Source organism: Amblyomma americanum, chromosome 1 (assembly GCF_052857255.1).
Source record: "Amblyomma americanum isolate KBUSLIRL-KWMA chromosome 1, ASM5285725v1, whole genome shotgun sequence".
Taxonomy (NCBI): Eukaryota; Metazoa; Arthropoda; class Arachnida; order Ixodida; family Ixodidae; genus Amblyomma; species Amblyomma americanum.
In genome coordinates, this window is record NC_135497.1 from 5,961,750 (window position 1) to 5,977,619 (window position 15,870).

The 15,870-nt window shown below is 46.9% G+C and overlaps 1 protein-coding gene across 2 annotated transcripts in view; it reads right to left on the reverse strand.

The window, feature by feature from the left end:
• Positions 1 to 12,388: 12,388 nt before the first annotated feature.
• Positions 12,389 to 15,870, reverse strand: part of LOC144109453 (transmembrane protein 230) — a 33,946-nt gene continuing 30,464 nt past the window's right edge. For both annotated transcript variants that reach the window (XM_077642315.1, XM_077642321.1), the window contains one exon: positions 12,389 to 12,752. In XM_077642315.1, coding sequence (XP_077498441.1) covers positions 12,615 to 12,752 — 138 coding nt within the window. In that variant the 3' untranslated portion in view covers positions 12,389 to 12,614. The remainder of the gene's footprint in view (positions 12,753 to 15,870) is intronic.

Genomic DNA, 15,870 nt, shown 5'->3' on the forward strand with positions numbered 1-15,870 from the left:
GCCAAGTAAGGGGGGGGGGGGGGGGGGGGGGGGGGGGGGGGGGGGGGGGGGCGAGCGGGCTTTAAAAAATGGGACGCAACCGCCTCTCCTCAGTTCTTTCCTTCCTCCATGGTACCAGCACACTGCCCATTTATCAAAAGAAAGCCTGGCAAGCTCATATCTGGCTGGTGAGGAATGCAGCCTTTGTCTAGACCAGGCCCAGCTGAAAGACTCCATTGGTTCCAATTAGAATTTTTCCAGTTGGGACCAGTTAGGTTTTCAGAAACCAATTGGACGCGCTTCCAAATGGTTCCAGTGGCGTCAAAAATCAATTGGTTCCAACTGGAACCAATTCGATTCTCTTCCAGGACCATTGGGGAGCATTCTGCCTTGTGCCAATATTTTACAGGGAAATTGAAATTACTAGAATTGCACACTGTTAGGGAAGTGAAGCCAAACAAACCATCCCAAAAGCATCACACACGACATAAGCTCAATACATATCCACAGAACACACTTTTGCTTCCACTTGTATACTCTATTAATGGGACCCTCCTGCTGGAGCCAGTGACGCTTGTCCGTTGAGCGAAATTATTCCATTTTATCACGCCCGCTGTCATGAAAACAATTCAGCAGGTAAAGCTGCTAATATCTTTTTAAAAAAACCTCTTTAGTTCACTGTTTTATGTCAATAATGTGCAATATGCAGCTGTGACACCGACCACGTGAAACCTGTGTAACCTATTGGAATGTCCAGTTGGAATCTCAAGAACTAATTGGATTTATACAGTAGGGCGAGCTGCAGCCAATTGGAACCCAGTGACTCCAACTGGTTCCAATTAACATCAGTTGGCAAAACCAGCAGAACAAGCTGCTGCCAATTAGAACCCAGCAACTCCAAATTATTATAGCCAACGCCATTTCGCAAGTCCAGTTAAACAAGCTGCTGCAAATTGGAACCCAGTAACTCCAATTGGTTCCAGTTAATGCCACTTGGCAGGACCAGTTGGACAAGCTGCTGCCAATTGGAACCCAGTAGCTCCAAGTGGTTCCAGTTAATTCCATTTCGCAAGACCAGACAATTAAGCTGCTGCCAATTAGAACCCAGTAATACCAATTGGTTCCACTTAATACGAGCTGAAATTCCAATTGGAACAATGGACTTTTTCAGCTGGGGGGTCATACAATATGGCTCATGTAGCATTGGGCATTTTTTGACAAAGGCTGCATATTACGTGACCTTCACTCCATCAACTTTCTGTTCAAGGGATGACAAGAAGCAAGACAAAATTTTCAGCCCATATGTCCTGGGATTGATTTTAACGAAGTGTCTAAAAATACGTTCCGACGGACCCGGTTACAGTCACGTCCAAGGTATTCCCATCATGCTCTTTGCTGTTACTTTCGAGGAGCTGTAAACGTACCAGTTCGATCGCCCATTCTTACATCTCTGCACTCCCACAAATGGCACAGGAGTCTTCACGTCCAGTTGACAGCAGCCGCTGCTCGTTGCATGGAAGCGACTGCGGGCAAACGACGGACGCTTGATGCCTTCGCAATTCGAACTCCATAAACAGACTCGCAATCTGTCAGCTCGATGTGCTCATAATTTACGCAAGCTATCACAAGCATTTGCGCTGTCTACGATTGTGCACCAGCCTCTGAAGCGCAGAGTTACGTACAGTATGGGGATCGAGCGCCTGTACCAGTCACAGCACGTACGCATCTCACGATCTCACCGTGCAGAATAAACACCCGTCCACATGTAATCCGTAAGAAATGTTATGTTCGTAAACAGAGCAAATGGAAAGTTCATTATTTTTTTATTCTTCCTCACACCCGTGGCAAAATGCATGTCGGATCTATTTGAGCCTGGTACAGCCCCGACATCTCGCGCTGCAAATTTGCACACGTACCAATACGCAAGAAATATCACGCTAGCACGTCTTTTGACAGATCAATGTTCATCTTTCAACATTTGAAATTTTGCTTCTCAATAGAAAAATCAATAGTGTGTAGAATTTATTTGACGCCTACAGTGGCCATAGGTTGGCGGACTCACTCGGGCTCACTCAAGCTCATTTCAGATCATGATCTGAGTCGTGAGTGAGGCCGAACACACATTCAGATTTTGATCTGAGTCGTGAATGAGTCCGGACTCACATTCAGATCATGATCCGAGTCGTGAGTGAGCCCGAACTCAAATTCAGATTGTAATCTGAGTCGTGAGTCCAGACGCACATTCAAGTCATGATCTGAGTCGTGAGTGAGCCCGAACTCACTCAGATTATAATCTGAGTCGTGAGTCCGACTCACGTTCAAGTCATGATCTGAGTCGTGAGTGGGCAGAACTCATTTAGATTATGATCTGAGTCGTGAGTACAGGTTCATATTCAGATCATAGTCTGAGTAGTGGTGAAAGTGGCCTCACATTCAGGTCGTGATCTGAGTCCTCCCAGTCAGTCCTGTAGAGTGTGGGCCTATCAAACCAAATAAGTCCATGATGTGAGGTTGAACAATTCCATGATCGAAGTGAACCCATGATGGCGATTGGGCACAATTTTGTGCCATTCATAAACGAGTTCCCTGCCCATTCGTAATGCTAAATACGTTTTGGTCGAGATGATAGAGAAATTTCATTATTTCGTGGTAATTTTCGTGGTTATTGCACTCTAGAACACTACTAAAAGGCGAGCAAAGTTGGTTAGTCGCCGCGCTTGATCTCGTTGGATATTAGCTATGGCTTGCTGTAACGCAGTTGTTTTACCTCTTCCTTTACTGTTTTTTTTATTTGTTGCCGAACACATGCAGAGGCCTCACATCTTTACGTCCCGCGAGCAGCAGCTACAGGCCTCTCAGCCAGGCCTGGATACAGCCTAGCTGCAGTTAAGAGTTCATCGCATCACCATGTTTTAACAAGTTTTTCGCATTTTAGGCGCGTAACTTGGGCTGTTGGATATAAAATCGATTCAGCTGTGCGATACACGAGCTTACAGGAGTCCTGGGTCAAGGTGAGCCTTGGTGAGTCATGAGTTGAAATGTGCGAGTGAGTTGGAACGAGCGCGGGTGAGTCGCGAAGTGAAATGAGTGAGTCCAGGTGAATCGTGAGTCGAAATGAGCCCAGACGAGTCGTAAGTCGAAATGAGCGAGTCCAGATGAGTCACGAGTTGAAATGAGTGAGCCTAGATGAGTCGTGAGTCTGAGCAAGACGTGAGTCGCTCACGTCTTGCTGTGCGCTATGAGTGGTTGCAGCCGAAGGTGGTGGTGAAAACATTTATGCAATCATAGTGTGTGTTGGTAGTCATGACCTGAAAGGTCACGCCCTTACAACCACTAGGTGGCGTGCCTAGTCAGGCACCCCATTGGCGACTGCCGCGGCCCGGGTGCGCTGCGTTAAGGCCCTTTGTGCTTCGAGGGTGCAGCGGGCGTACAGGGTCGCCTCCCAATTCTCTCTGGTGGGGTTTAGGGTAGGGATGGGTTCTGCTGGCAGGTCCACACCATGTGGTAGGTGTCAGACACCTACTCACAGTGCCAGCACCGCCCGTCGAATTGAGGATCGAAATGCTTTAGAGTTGCCGGGCACAGCATCGTGTTAGTGAGTAAACGCAGGAGTACCCGTTCGTTGGCCTTTCCCAGCCCTTCGCACGGGGTGGGGAGAGTTTGGTGTGTGGATTTGTAATCGCATATTCCTTTAAAAGTGTAAACCGGGTTGAAATCGGAGTCCTGGTCGCCGTCGGGTCCTGTGCGAATTGCCCGGAGAGAGCGCGTAGGCGGCGGCTGCCTCGTTTCCTTGGAGGCTTTGGTGACCTGGAGCCCACACGAGAGATCGGTGCGCGGGATCCGAGTATCGGCTACAATTCTGGTAGATGCGATACGCCAGGGGAGTAGCCCACTCTTGCTCTACGTTCCGACAAACCCCTCGCGAGTCTGTGGTTATGTATTCAGAGGAGGAGTCGGAGGCTGTCAAGGCGATGGCAGCCTCTTCTGCATGAATTGCTGACTGGACCTTGAAAGTAAGGGCGTCTATTGCTTTGCCCTCGTGGACGACCGCGGCCGTATCCTATGGTGTTCGGGCCGGAGGCGTCCACGTAGAAGACTCCTGGTTTGCTCCCAAAATGGCGGTGCAAGGTTTCCACCTGCGCCAGGCGCCTGCCAATATGGTCCTTTGGACATGTTGGTGGGGAGAAGCCGCACGTGGAGGGCGTGTGTCTTTAGTGGTCGGGAAGGCGGCATCTCTCCTCTGTGTATTGGGTGTGCTGGATGTGAAATCGGGCTATAGAAGGCAAAGTGGCGAGTCTGGGTGAGCATAAGTGAGTTGAGCCTAAATGAGTTAGAGTTCATGAGTTCGAGTGAGCCCGAGCCCCTGTGAGTGTGAGTTTGTGAGCCCGTAGGTTGATAAAAGTTTTGTGAGCACTCGCGATTTTTCCGAGGTATGACAGTGGCACAGCAGCGACCAGGCCGAAGCGCCTGTTGAGGCGAAGACGTGCTCCACCACAATACACGGAAGAAGAGCCACAAAGCCGGAAGTATGTACTCCCTCGATGGAAAGAAACGCGAACAACCCGGCGCCAACACGGCCCACTCTTGGAATTTATTTTCATCGCGCTTTTACCTGGGTGGTACGAAAAAGACGTTAGAGTCGTCCTAGAATGTATCATGGAGGAGTCTAGGGTCTTTTTGCTATCATCAAAGTAAAAGCGCGGTGAAAAGAAATTGAAAAAGCGGATCGTGTTGGCGCCGGGTTGCTCGCGTTTCTTTCCATCGAGGTAGTACCAGCCACTTCTGGAAAAACGTACAGCGACGTTTTTTTTTTTTTTCGCAGCTTAAAAATGACGTCAGAGTTCGCGCACATTGAGTTTAAACCCCCACAGGTTCGAGCTAATTACGAGCAGAACGAGATGACAGATTACGAGACTGTTTAGTAAACCGGATTGTCAAGGCACCGAGCGAATACGTATGTCCCTGCTGGCGTACGTCGCTATAGCTGCCACCGCCCGCTTGCACGTGCGAGTGACTGCGGTGCTCGGGGGGCAAAACCGGGCGTATATATACAAATACGCCAATGTGAGTGATTTTTGGGGGCGCTGGGAGTGTTTCCCTACGCCTGGACATAATCGTGGTTTGCAGTGGTTCTAGTCGAGACGGTCGAGCGGGCGACGTAACTTCGTCGCCGTATCGATTGAGCGACAGCCGAAGAATGGCCAAACTTCTCCAATTGCAGCTCCTCAAAAGTCGGGAATGTGTCTTCGGTCGTTCGGAAGAGTGCCAACTGCAAAATATTGCTCCTGCAGCTATTTCCATGCTAACATGATGCACGTATGGGATTTGCCGTTGTGTATTCCGCTCCACGAACGTTGAGGCTGTCCTTACGGCGAGCAGTTTTCTCCAGTCGAAGTTGAGAGCGCGCCCTATCTCTGCTCGTGTGTGGCAACAGCTGAGCGGCGGCCGTTCGGCCATCGCCTCCAAGGTGTCATCAGTGGTTCGGCTCACGCTATGTCGGCAATGTCCACGGCCTATGGGTGGTGCGACGAAAATCCAAAATGGCTGCCGGGAAGAGGGCACGAACGTTGAGTAACGCTGTTTGGTCTGAGTGCGCCGTACCGCAGTCTTTTCGTTTTAAGTGCGCTGAGCTTGGTAAACAACAATGCGGCACTGTCATTCACTAACCTACTGCACTTAGGAGATAAGCTAAGACACATTGGATCAGGCCAGGCCGGGATTCAATGTTTGATTGAAGGTGAATAGGTGCTCATCGAGCGCTCTTCGGATCATTTGCTTCGGTGGAAAGCGTTCACAATGCTAGATTGGTTACGTGCAGGCATCTGAGCTACACATACTTTATCTGTTAAGGTATTTGCTTTTGGCTTGTTTTGCTGCAACGCACGCAACCCGATTTGGTCCATGTACTGCGCACGGTTGCGGACTCTAGCACGTGTGCCAAGTTTGTGGCGCGCGGAGCATGTCCAAAGAATTTCCTCGGCGTCCGTTGGTGAGGAGTGTGGCGGATAGGATTAAGTACAGATAAGAAAATGCACTTCATTCACAGGTGCGCGCAGATGTTTTCTGAACAAGGAAACTGAGAAAAAGCTTGTGTTGGCGGCCGAAACATGCAGCTCTAAAGTGAATGGTGGCTTCTGCTGTTCCCGGCTCGACCTGCACAGTGCCTTTCTCGGTACAGTGCGCGCCTCTAGGCAGCAGAAAAATTGAGGTTCTCCACTTCGATACTTCGAAAATTTCTGCGAGAACATACACATTTCGCACGGGTTGCATGGTTTATTCTCTCACCCGACGCAACAGCACCAGTCCGATGAATCAACCGAGATACAGAGGACAAGTTTGATTGCACGGTGGCTGACCGAGTTATAAGGTGGATTTACACCAGTGTGATGCTGGCAGCATTCAGCAGCTAAATGGGGTTACTCGCGTAATTACTCGATCACCCTCCGCACACGCAAGCGTTCCGAGGGCGAGATAAATATCATACCGCACAAGCTGGTATTAATTATATGAACCTTATAATACAGCTACCATGGCACTCGTTACTTTTAAAACCGCCAGGCTTCAAAGTAACGGTGCTGCAAAGAAGCGTCAGTCCTTTACGACTCACCTGGCTTCTTAATTTTATTCTATAATTCCATTGCTTTTGCGAGGCGGACAGTTTCCAGCAGTGCAAACATCTCGTAAAAAAAAACGGCTCACATTTTTTTCTGAGCTGGTCAAGCAGATGTTTTTGTTAACCATGGTACTAGAGAACAAATCTCTATGGGTGAAATGTGCACGAAAGATTTTCAGTCGCCGTATACGCACCAAACCGCAGCTTCTCCGCACATTGTAACAATAATGGGACTCAGAGTAACAATGGGAGAATCTAAGAATATAGAATGAGCGTATGCGCCGCTTACGCTGCCGTCCGGTCGCCCGCAGTACCTTCTTCCTGGCACTTTTCGCTCTCAACACCAGGTGGCGATACGGTCTAAGGACATTGCGACGTACAGGCGCGGCCAGAATAATACGGAGCGCGCGACAGGCGACGCGTCAAGGAGAAACTGCATATAAGCGCCACCTATCAACGACAGAAAAAAACACTTGGCTCTCCGCGCGCAGCGAGATTACCCGCCACCGAGCCCCAATCTTTGCTTCAACCGTGGCGTTATCTATTCTCGAAAGATGCTGAGCTGTTGAGAGCAATTCCGCCAGGTGATGCCTTCCTCCAAGCGGGCCGAGTTTATCGTCGATGTCGCGCGCCAAGCTGTGCTGCGCTAAGAAGCGCGCAGCCTTTCCTTTGCTGCAGGCACGCAGATTATACGTTCTGCAGTGATGCCGATAGGCCTGCGGCAAAAAAGTGGGTCCGTGCCCCGGCGCACCTCTGCGCGTGCCGACACGAATAGTTCCCCACGCTCATGCTAGGTAGCGCGCATAAGCAGTACCCCGCAGCTCTGCGACCGTTCCTGTGCTCCGTATTATTCTGGCCGCGCCTGTACGCGAACTTCCGCGAGAACGGGTTTGGCGCTTGCCTAGACTTTCATAAATGGCGTTAATTTGGCCCAGAACCGGATCGTTCACGCTTACAGCTATCTTTCGTGTATTGTGTTAAGGAAAGTCTTAACCTCACTAAGCAGGCTCGCCGACCTGGTCGTCGCCGCTGTCAGGTCGTGACGTGAGGAGATGCGGCGGCGCTGGCGTGAGCAGTGCCCAGACAACACAAAGACGGCCTGAGCTTTACCTCAGGATGTCCATGTCAGGATGTTCAGACGTCCTCAGGTTGTCTCTAGCTGGTCCTCAAGCAGTCCAACTGGGATTAATTTGTCCATCCGTTGCGTATACCCGGGATGTCTTGAAGATCATGTCATGACTTTCGTTGTGTAGGCAAAAGGTAGTATGTTCCTTGGGGATGCCACGCTTCCGTTTTCTTGAACGTAATTCGCGATATCCCGTCAAGGTTTGGTGCGGTTGATTGAGCCACAATGGTGAATCAATGCAGCGGCATAAGTTTCCACATGTTTGTCGCGGTCACAAAGGGTAAAAGCGATGGGCAGCGACCGTGGAGAGGGTCAAGCTCGACGACAGATCGGCTGCGCTGCTTGCATTGCATTTCTGCATCTGAATCAGGTGAAATGAACGGCGGCGCAAAAAGGACACTAACAAGAAAGACACCGCATGCGCACACTACCAACTCTTTATTGCATGGAAGGGTGGCATATTTAAACATTCAGCTCAAGCATGAGACTCTTGCATTATCGCTCCGAACCCAGCACGTGGAAAAAGCAGCTACGTCAGGAAACTTTAACCCCTGCAGATAAACTAACATTCTGATAAAAGGAGTTAGAAACGAAAAAGGAGGGGCCCATCTCTTAGCAAAAGCAGTGTCAAACAGTCTTAGCAACAGCAGAGTCAAACATGAGAAGCAAAAGCAGTCAGAAAGTAAAAAAAAAACAACAAATAATCGTAGCAAAAGCAGCCAGAAACCGAAAAACGACAAAAAAGAAAATATTAACCCACCTAAACAAACAACAGACGGCCGGTAGTAATGCAGGGCTAGAAAGTCGCGCAGTACATGATGTCACAAAAAACTGTCACGAAAGGAAACTTCATTACCACCGAGGGAAAACTGTCAAGAAAGCTTCGTTTCTTGAGTTTTTGTGACATGTACTGCGCGACTTTCTAGCCATGCATTACTAGCGGCCGTCTGTTGTTTGTTTAGGTGGGTTGTTAATTTTTCTTTTTGTCGTTTTTCGGTTTCTGGCTGCTTTTACTTTGTGTTTCTCTGCTTTTGCTACGATTATTTGTTTTTTTTTTTACTTTCTGACTGCTTTTGCTTCTCATGTAAGACTCTGCTGTTGCTAAGACTGTTTGACACTGCCTTTCCTAAGAGATGGGCCCCTCCTTTTCGTTTCTAATTCCTTTTATCAGAATGTTAGTTTATCTGCAGGGGTTAAAGTTTCCTGACGTAGCTGCTTTTTATTCCACGTGCTGGGTTCGGAGCGATAATGCAAGAGTCTCATGCTCGAGCTGAATGTTTATTTATGCCACCTTTCCATGCAATAAACAGCTGGTAGTGTGCACATGTGGTGTCTCTTTCTTGTTAGTGTCCTTGTTGCGCCACCGTTCATTTAATCATGCACCAACTCGCCCCTTAGGCCGTTATTCTGAATCTGATAGCTTGCATCTCTTAATCTGGATGGTTGCTCTTCAGTCGCACGGCAAACAGTGCAAGAATCGACGCCTGCAACTCGTTCGCGTTTTGTCGGGCTCTCATTACGAGGAGTTTAGATGCGATATTCCGTGTGCGTGATCGTAAGTTGAATGCAGGGGGCTCTTTTCAGGTGCCAGTCGACCACACTGCCTCCCGGGCATCTCTTCACACAAAACAAAAGACAGCTGCTGCTTGTCGCCATCATGGGAGCCACTAAACGCAACATTTGAAGCAGCATTGTGATAGTAGTACATACAATGCATATAGTTTCCTTATTTTCATTTTCACGATCTTGAATAAGTTTGTTTTCAACACCAGTCCTAGAAAATGATTAAACATCACTAGGATATGGGTAATGTCATGTAGTACTATTTCCCAGCGTACCTGAATTTTACCATTGCAGGTGGATCGGAACCTGGCAAAAACAACAAATACCGCATTAAAAGTCACTCTGATCAAACAGAATAAAGCACACACTTGAATGCAAATTTTAAAATAAGCAGAATTACAAAATATTACGCTCTACAGAGCAACGTAAATGTCGTCGGAAGCTCGACGAAAACGTCTATATGGACATTTGTGCAGCCCTACTAAAGCCAAGAGAACAAAAAGAGCATTGTTGTGGACAATACTGATGAAGCAAAACCTCAACTCCTACTACACTTTTCTATTTCATCAAGCAGAATAAAACATTTAAGTTAGCTACACGCTCAACAAAGTTCCAAAGAAAAGAGGGATCGCATTTGCATGCCCTTTTCAAAGTAGCTCTAAGAAGCCCAGTAAATTCCACGTACTCCGGAGTGAAGTGGCTCGGCGAAAACAGGGAGGACATCCCAAGGTACGTCATGTGAAAAAGCTGCTTCTTGTCATGCATCTTTTTGTCCTACTTCTTGCACTTAGCAATCTGGTATGCTGTATCAGTCCAGAAGTTGAGACTGTAGACAGTTTCCCTGTATACCTCATGCTTTCTCGTTTTCGTTTAATAAGTCAGTGTAGCCGCCCGTCGTAGCCGCGATGTTGCTGCCAACTAGGAGTGGAGAAGGAAACCGATGCAATGCTCCACCAGGCAATTCCGCCCGGCAAACAGGTTGAAAAAGTGCAGTACTGCTCTCCGGGCATCAACAAAAATGTTTCTAACCAGAAGAGATGTGCATGCTTTAGAATATCTGCATACGCGAGTTGGTTTTGAAGGCAGCATCACTTGGAGCAGTGTAGGCACACACGTTTTTGCCTACACCTTGCGTCGCTGGCGACCGAAGCGCCACTTTATTTACAATTAGACTCGGCATGCCTTTTGTTAAGGCTGTGAGGTAGAATAAAAAAAGACTTATAATAGTGCACTTGCTATTTGCTCTGTTTTCGGGCACTGAAGAGCTAGCATATCATTTCTTATGGAACACGTACGTACGGACTGTTTATTCTACATGTGCTGTGAAGGGTACAGGCGCTCAATCCCCAGTTATGTATTCCTACGCTTCAGAGGTCAGTGCACAATCACAGACAGCGCAACTGCTTGTGATAGCTTGCTTAAATTACATGTACGTCGAGGTGACAGATGGCGAATTATGAAGGCACCGAGCATACGTCGCGCTGACTACCGCAGTCGCTTGCATGCAACAAGCAGCGGCTGCGGTCAACTGGGCGTGAAGACGCCGATCTGTGTCATTTGAGGGAAGTGCGGATATGTTTACAACTTATAGGTTTACAGCTCCTCAAAAGTAACAGCAAGCAGCATGATGGGAATACTTTGGACGTGACTGTAACCATAGGCCTACAGCAACGTCTGCCGTACCTTTAATAAGAATCAACTGGGTCCGTTTGATGTACTTTTAGTCACAGCCTTAATTCAAATAACACAGTAGTCCAGGGCACCATAGTGGCCAACAAATACAACTCTTAAGGCCTCTGCATGACACCCACACGAGCTCACTTAGGCTTCATTCTCGATGCAATACTCAGCACAATTAGGCCAAAAGTGAAACACCACCGAGTGCCATACAGTATATGTCTGAAAGCATTGTGTGCTCTGCATTATCATTCCTAGCTGCCAAGACCAGGGCACTGAAAGATATTAATGCGATAGCATTTAGGCTGTCGTCGCACAAAAATATTTTCCGGCTACTCTGTCAAGAAATTCCCCAACCTGGTCGAGAGTCATGATATCATCAAAGCCATGTGACCACCAGAAGTCCAATCATAGGGCACCACGAAATTTGAAAATCTGAGGACCCCCAAAATTCGCAGTCAGTGCTCCATCCCACATCTCGGAGCTCCTGTGGCAGCATGTGGTCAAGCAGTGACCTGTGGAGAGGAGCTGTAGTGCAAACACGCATAAAAATGAAATTGATGATACAAAATATTATACACTCACTGCATGTTTTCACCAAAGCAGGCAGCCTAAATGCTATTGCATTTTCTTCTTTAAGGAAGTGGTTAAAGGGTGCACTGAAGAGGGATCTGAACTCGTCTTTTTACCGCGGGAACTCGATCTACACGTTGCGAGCATACTTAGAAACTTTGAATTATTGTCCTGTACGGCTGATTTCCCAAATTTAGATCGAATTAAATGTCCTGCCTCCCGCCTTTTTTTTTTAACTCAACGTTGAAGGTAGGAGGAGTCAACCCACTCGCGGAGTGCCTTTCAGCCAGTCTCAGGGCGGCTTGCCACTCTACCATCGGCGGAGTGATACGTGAATCAAAGAGTCCATGCGTGTTTTTATTTCCGAGGGCCTCATTAGCGGCTATGTTGTATGCGACTTAAACTATTTATTCACAGAAATCCGATTTAAATTAGGGAAATCGGCCCCGAACAGGACAATAATTTGAAGTTTCTAAGAATGCTCGGAACGTGTAGATCGAGTTCCCGTTGTAAAAAGACGAGTTCAGATTCCTCCTTAGTGCACCTTCAAGAAAGCCCCCAAGTTTTTTTACCAGGTCTCATGAGCATTGTCACCTTCACACAATCAAGTAGAAGCTTGCAAGGTGGTGCTGAAGTAGAGCATTGGACACAGCAGAGCATCTGACATGGGCAAGTCTCTCTACAGGGCAGCAACTATAGCACATGCTGTAAAATGTCACATTTGCATGCAGGCTACTTTCCATTCTTTACAAAGCTGGCACACAAATCTGCACAAAAGACAGGGGTATGTTTCTTCAAAGTTGAAAACAAGAAGAGACTTTCCCCTTGTTGCATTACAAAAATCTTCTGAAACCAAACAATATGCAGAAACATTTACTGTCATTTTAAAATGCTTACATTCACATCATATATTTCAACAACCTGGAGAACTGTACAGAAGGCCCAGAAGATATAGACTGCATCTCACCACCGCAGCATTCCATTCGTTACATTAACAGATGTTCGAAGTGCACGGATGTGTCACACAAATGGATACATACACGCACTAACCTTAGTGTCCGGTTAAAATGTTGAAAGCCTATTCTAATCAAAATCTGGAATGTCATCAAATGTGAAGCCTGGATATTCCTTGTAAGCATAGTATGCAATGCGCACGTGGTAAGCACCAGGTATGAACATAAGGGCTCCCAGGACAAGGACTGGCCAGCTACTGTCATCGTACTGCAACAGAAAAAACAAATGCAGAAGCATTACAAAGTGCAAATACATTACCATCACCAATTACATCACTAAACACTTGAACCACTCCTCATTATTATGCTACCCTGAAATGTGTATGACAATAAATCCTACGCTGCTGAAAATTAATCCATTATTTTCGTGACTATTCTTCCAGCCGCACACAACATTTGTGTAGTAGACTCACATTAATTCAAACTTCCAAGTGGCAACTTTGATTACCAGAAGTACACCTTGACAATGTCCAAAGCTAAATGCGATTTGCTCAATAGATATCTAAGCATACGAATCCTATTTCAGATCTATTTCATTAAACAATTACGTAGCTAGAACATTTAGCACAACATAAATATTGGTATCAATTATGTGCTGGTTTCCCAATACAGTAAAACCACGTTAAGACCTCAAGGAATTGAAAAAAAGATCTGAATTATCCAAAGGTCGAAAGGCTACGAAAAGAAACTTTCAAAAATATCTTCGGACTGCAGCAAGTTTAACTGATCAAAAAATAAGCAATGGTCATCTGCTTTTAAGAGAAAGCTGCCCGGCAATGGAGATTCTTTGCAATTCTGTCATGGTGTACTGCATGCTCACTGTTGGGAATATCAAAGCAGAACTGCTCCAAAATAGTAAGGCCTTTCGCAGCCTCCTTCACAGGTGCGACACAGCAGAGGTGGATCCTGGCCGCAAGCGGCACTGGTCCATGTAAGGGATGCTTCACCACGCAAGTGATTAGCGCATTATCGAAACACAGGACTACACGAACACAAGCAAGGGGAACGCAAATCTGCACATGAAAGGCCAGATGCCTTGTAAAAGAGGGGGGGGGGGGGCAACAACGCGCCAAATAGCATCTGAACTGGTGCACCACTGGGCTTGGCTCGCTGATTTGAGGCCGACTGCCACAATCGTCATGGGCTGATAGAGCTCAGAATACAAAACAACGCGGCGACGGGGCAACTCTGATCGACACAGCCCCCCCACTTCGGACAGTATCTGAATTAACTGGTTGGAGGGGTTGAATTTTCAGCTCACGCAGCACTGGAAACCTGACGTATATCCAACCTCGGTCACAGCTCTTTGGCACACCGGGAGCATAGAAGCATGACAAAGTTTGAATTAACCTAATTTAAGGAAAATCAGGGTGTGAATTAAGCAGCTTTAAAATGCATTGAAAATATAGCCAGCCAACCAAAATTTTGAAATTTGTTTGAACTACCCGAGTGAATTGTTGCGAGTGAACTGTATTTGACATATGTGAACGCCTTGCAAAAGCCAGAATGTGAAATGAAAGCAATGCAACACCTGTGCCAATGAAAAGGCCAAATTTTCCCAAGACGAGTCGCAAACCTTTTCTCCAGAACTTTACAATATCATTAGTAGTTTGTAGGCCTCAATGCAACCACTCTTGCAGACAGTCACCACAGTGCGTTGCACTGTGAATGGATATAGAGAGTTTTTAAACCAATTACAATGCAGCTATTAAAATATGTTTGGCCACATGACCTTGTGGCCATCTCATATCTGTCAAAAATCGTCTTCATTAACCAAGCAGTGTCTCATGGACAACAACAGAACTGCACGGGTGAGATGAGCAAAGAGTAGCAGCAGTATACATGGCAACAGACTTGCCACGAAGCCTTATTTATTGCCCTCTCGGGGTTCTGTGTAGCTTGCTACAACAACTGCCACCTAAAGCTGCACTATTTTATGATTCAAAGTGTCTGTTTAGAACCGCATTTAACATCTGAAGAAGCCCTGATCCTAAGCAGCATAAATCCACAGCCAAAAGACAGCATACATAACTCTGCGCTATTAATAAGGTCTGATAAGTTAGTGCACACTCACAACAGTACCACACACGGCACAGTAGATGAAGGGCTGGAAGAAATGCAGCCAAGCATTGCACATACAATAACATCCAAATGAACCAAATTTGCATGAGTCACTGTGCATTAATGACAAGTGCACAGCAGAATGAAACTGATGAATGATTAAAAGAGGAAGGAACAGTGCGTATGCAAAACTGTGTACGTCTTCCTGGACTAGTGGGTTTATCACACTGGTAAAACAATGCAAAACTTGCACATTGTAAATGCGCAGGAACAGACAACTTTGCATCCACTTGTGTTTGATTTGTCGGGGTTTAACGTCCCAAAGAGACTCAGGCTATGAGGGATATCGTAGTGAAGAGCTCCGGAAATTTCAGCCACCTGGAGTTCATTAACATGCCCTGACATCGCACAGTACACAGGCCTGTCCAGGGGTTGGTTTTGTGCTGTTCTATCCATATAACCCAAACTCATCTATCAATCATTTCTAGGCGCCATGGTGGCTTAGTGATTATGGTGCTCAGCTGTTGATCCGAAATACGCAGGTTCAATCCCAGCCACGGCGGCTGCATTCTGATGGAGGCAAAATTCTAGAGGCCCATGCACTGTGCGATGTCAGTGCACGTTAAAGAACCCCGTGTGGTCGAAATTTCCTGAGCCCTTCACTAACTACGGTGTCCCTCATAACCTGAGTGGCTTTGGGATGTTAAGCCCCCAAAAACCAAACCAAACCAATCATTTATAGCTGATTCAGTCAGGACCAAAGTACAGAAAATAAAGACCTGCAAGGCACACATACACAATTCACTGCGTGAATGAATTGCACTGATCCACCACCTGATGGCACATCTGCTGTTGACATCTGGCATGCCTGTTTCACGAGTACTAAACCAAAGCACCATCTGAGCAAATGCCCACTAAAAAAGTGGCAGTTGTGCGAGGCTTTGCGAACTCAAGACATAACTTTTCCCCTTTCCTGCTGCAGACTGCAAGTGGGCATGAACGAGTTGGATAACATAACCCTGCAACTGGCAATATTCAAGTCACTGCATAAGCAAAAACAAGTATACATTAAGGCATACCATAAATTGTTAGACAATCAAAACGAAGACGAAATCATGCAGACTTGCAAACACTAACCAAATAGTACAAATAAGTGGGGTAACTGGCAATGCGGCTGCTGTTTGGAGAAGCTTCAATGGGCACCTTGCTGCACACACTGGGAAATACTCTTTGAATGCACTTCGTGTCCTTCTGCTGCCATCATT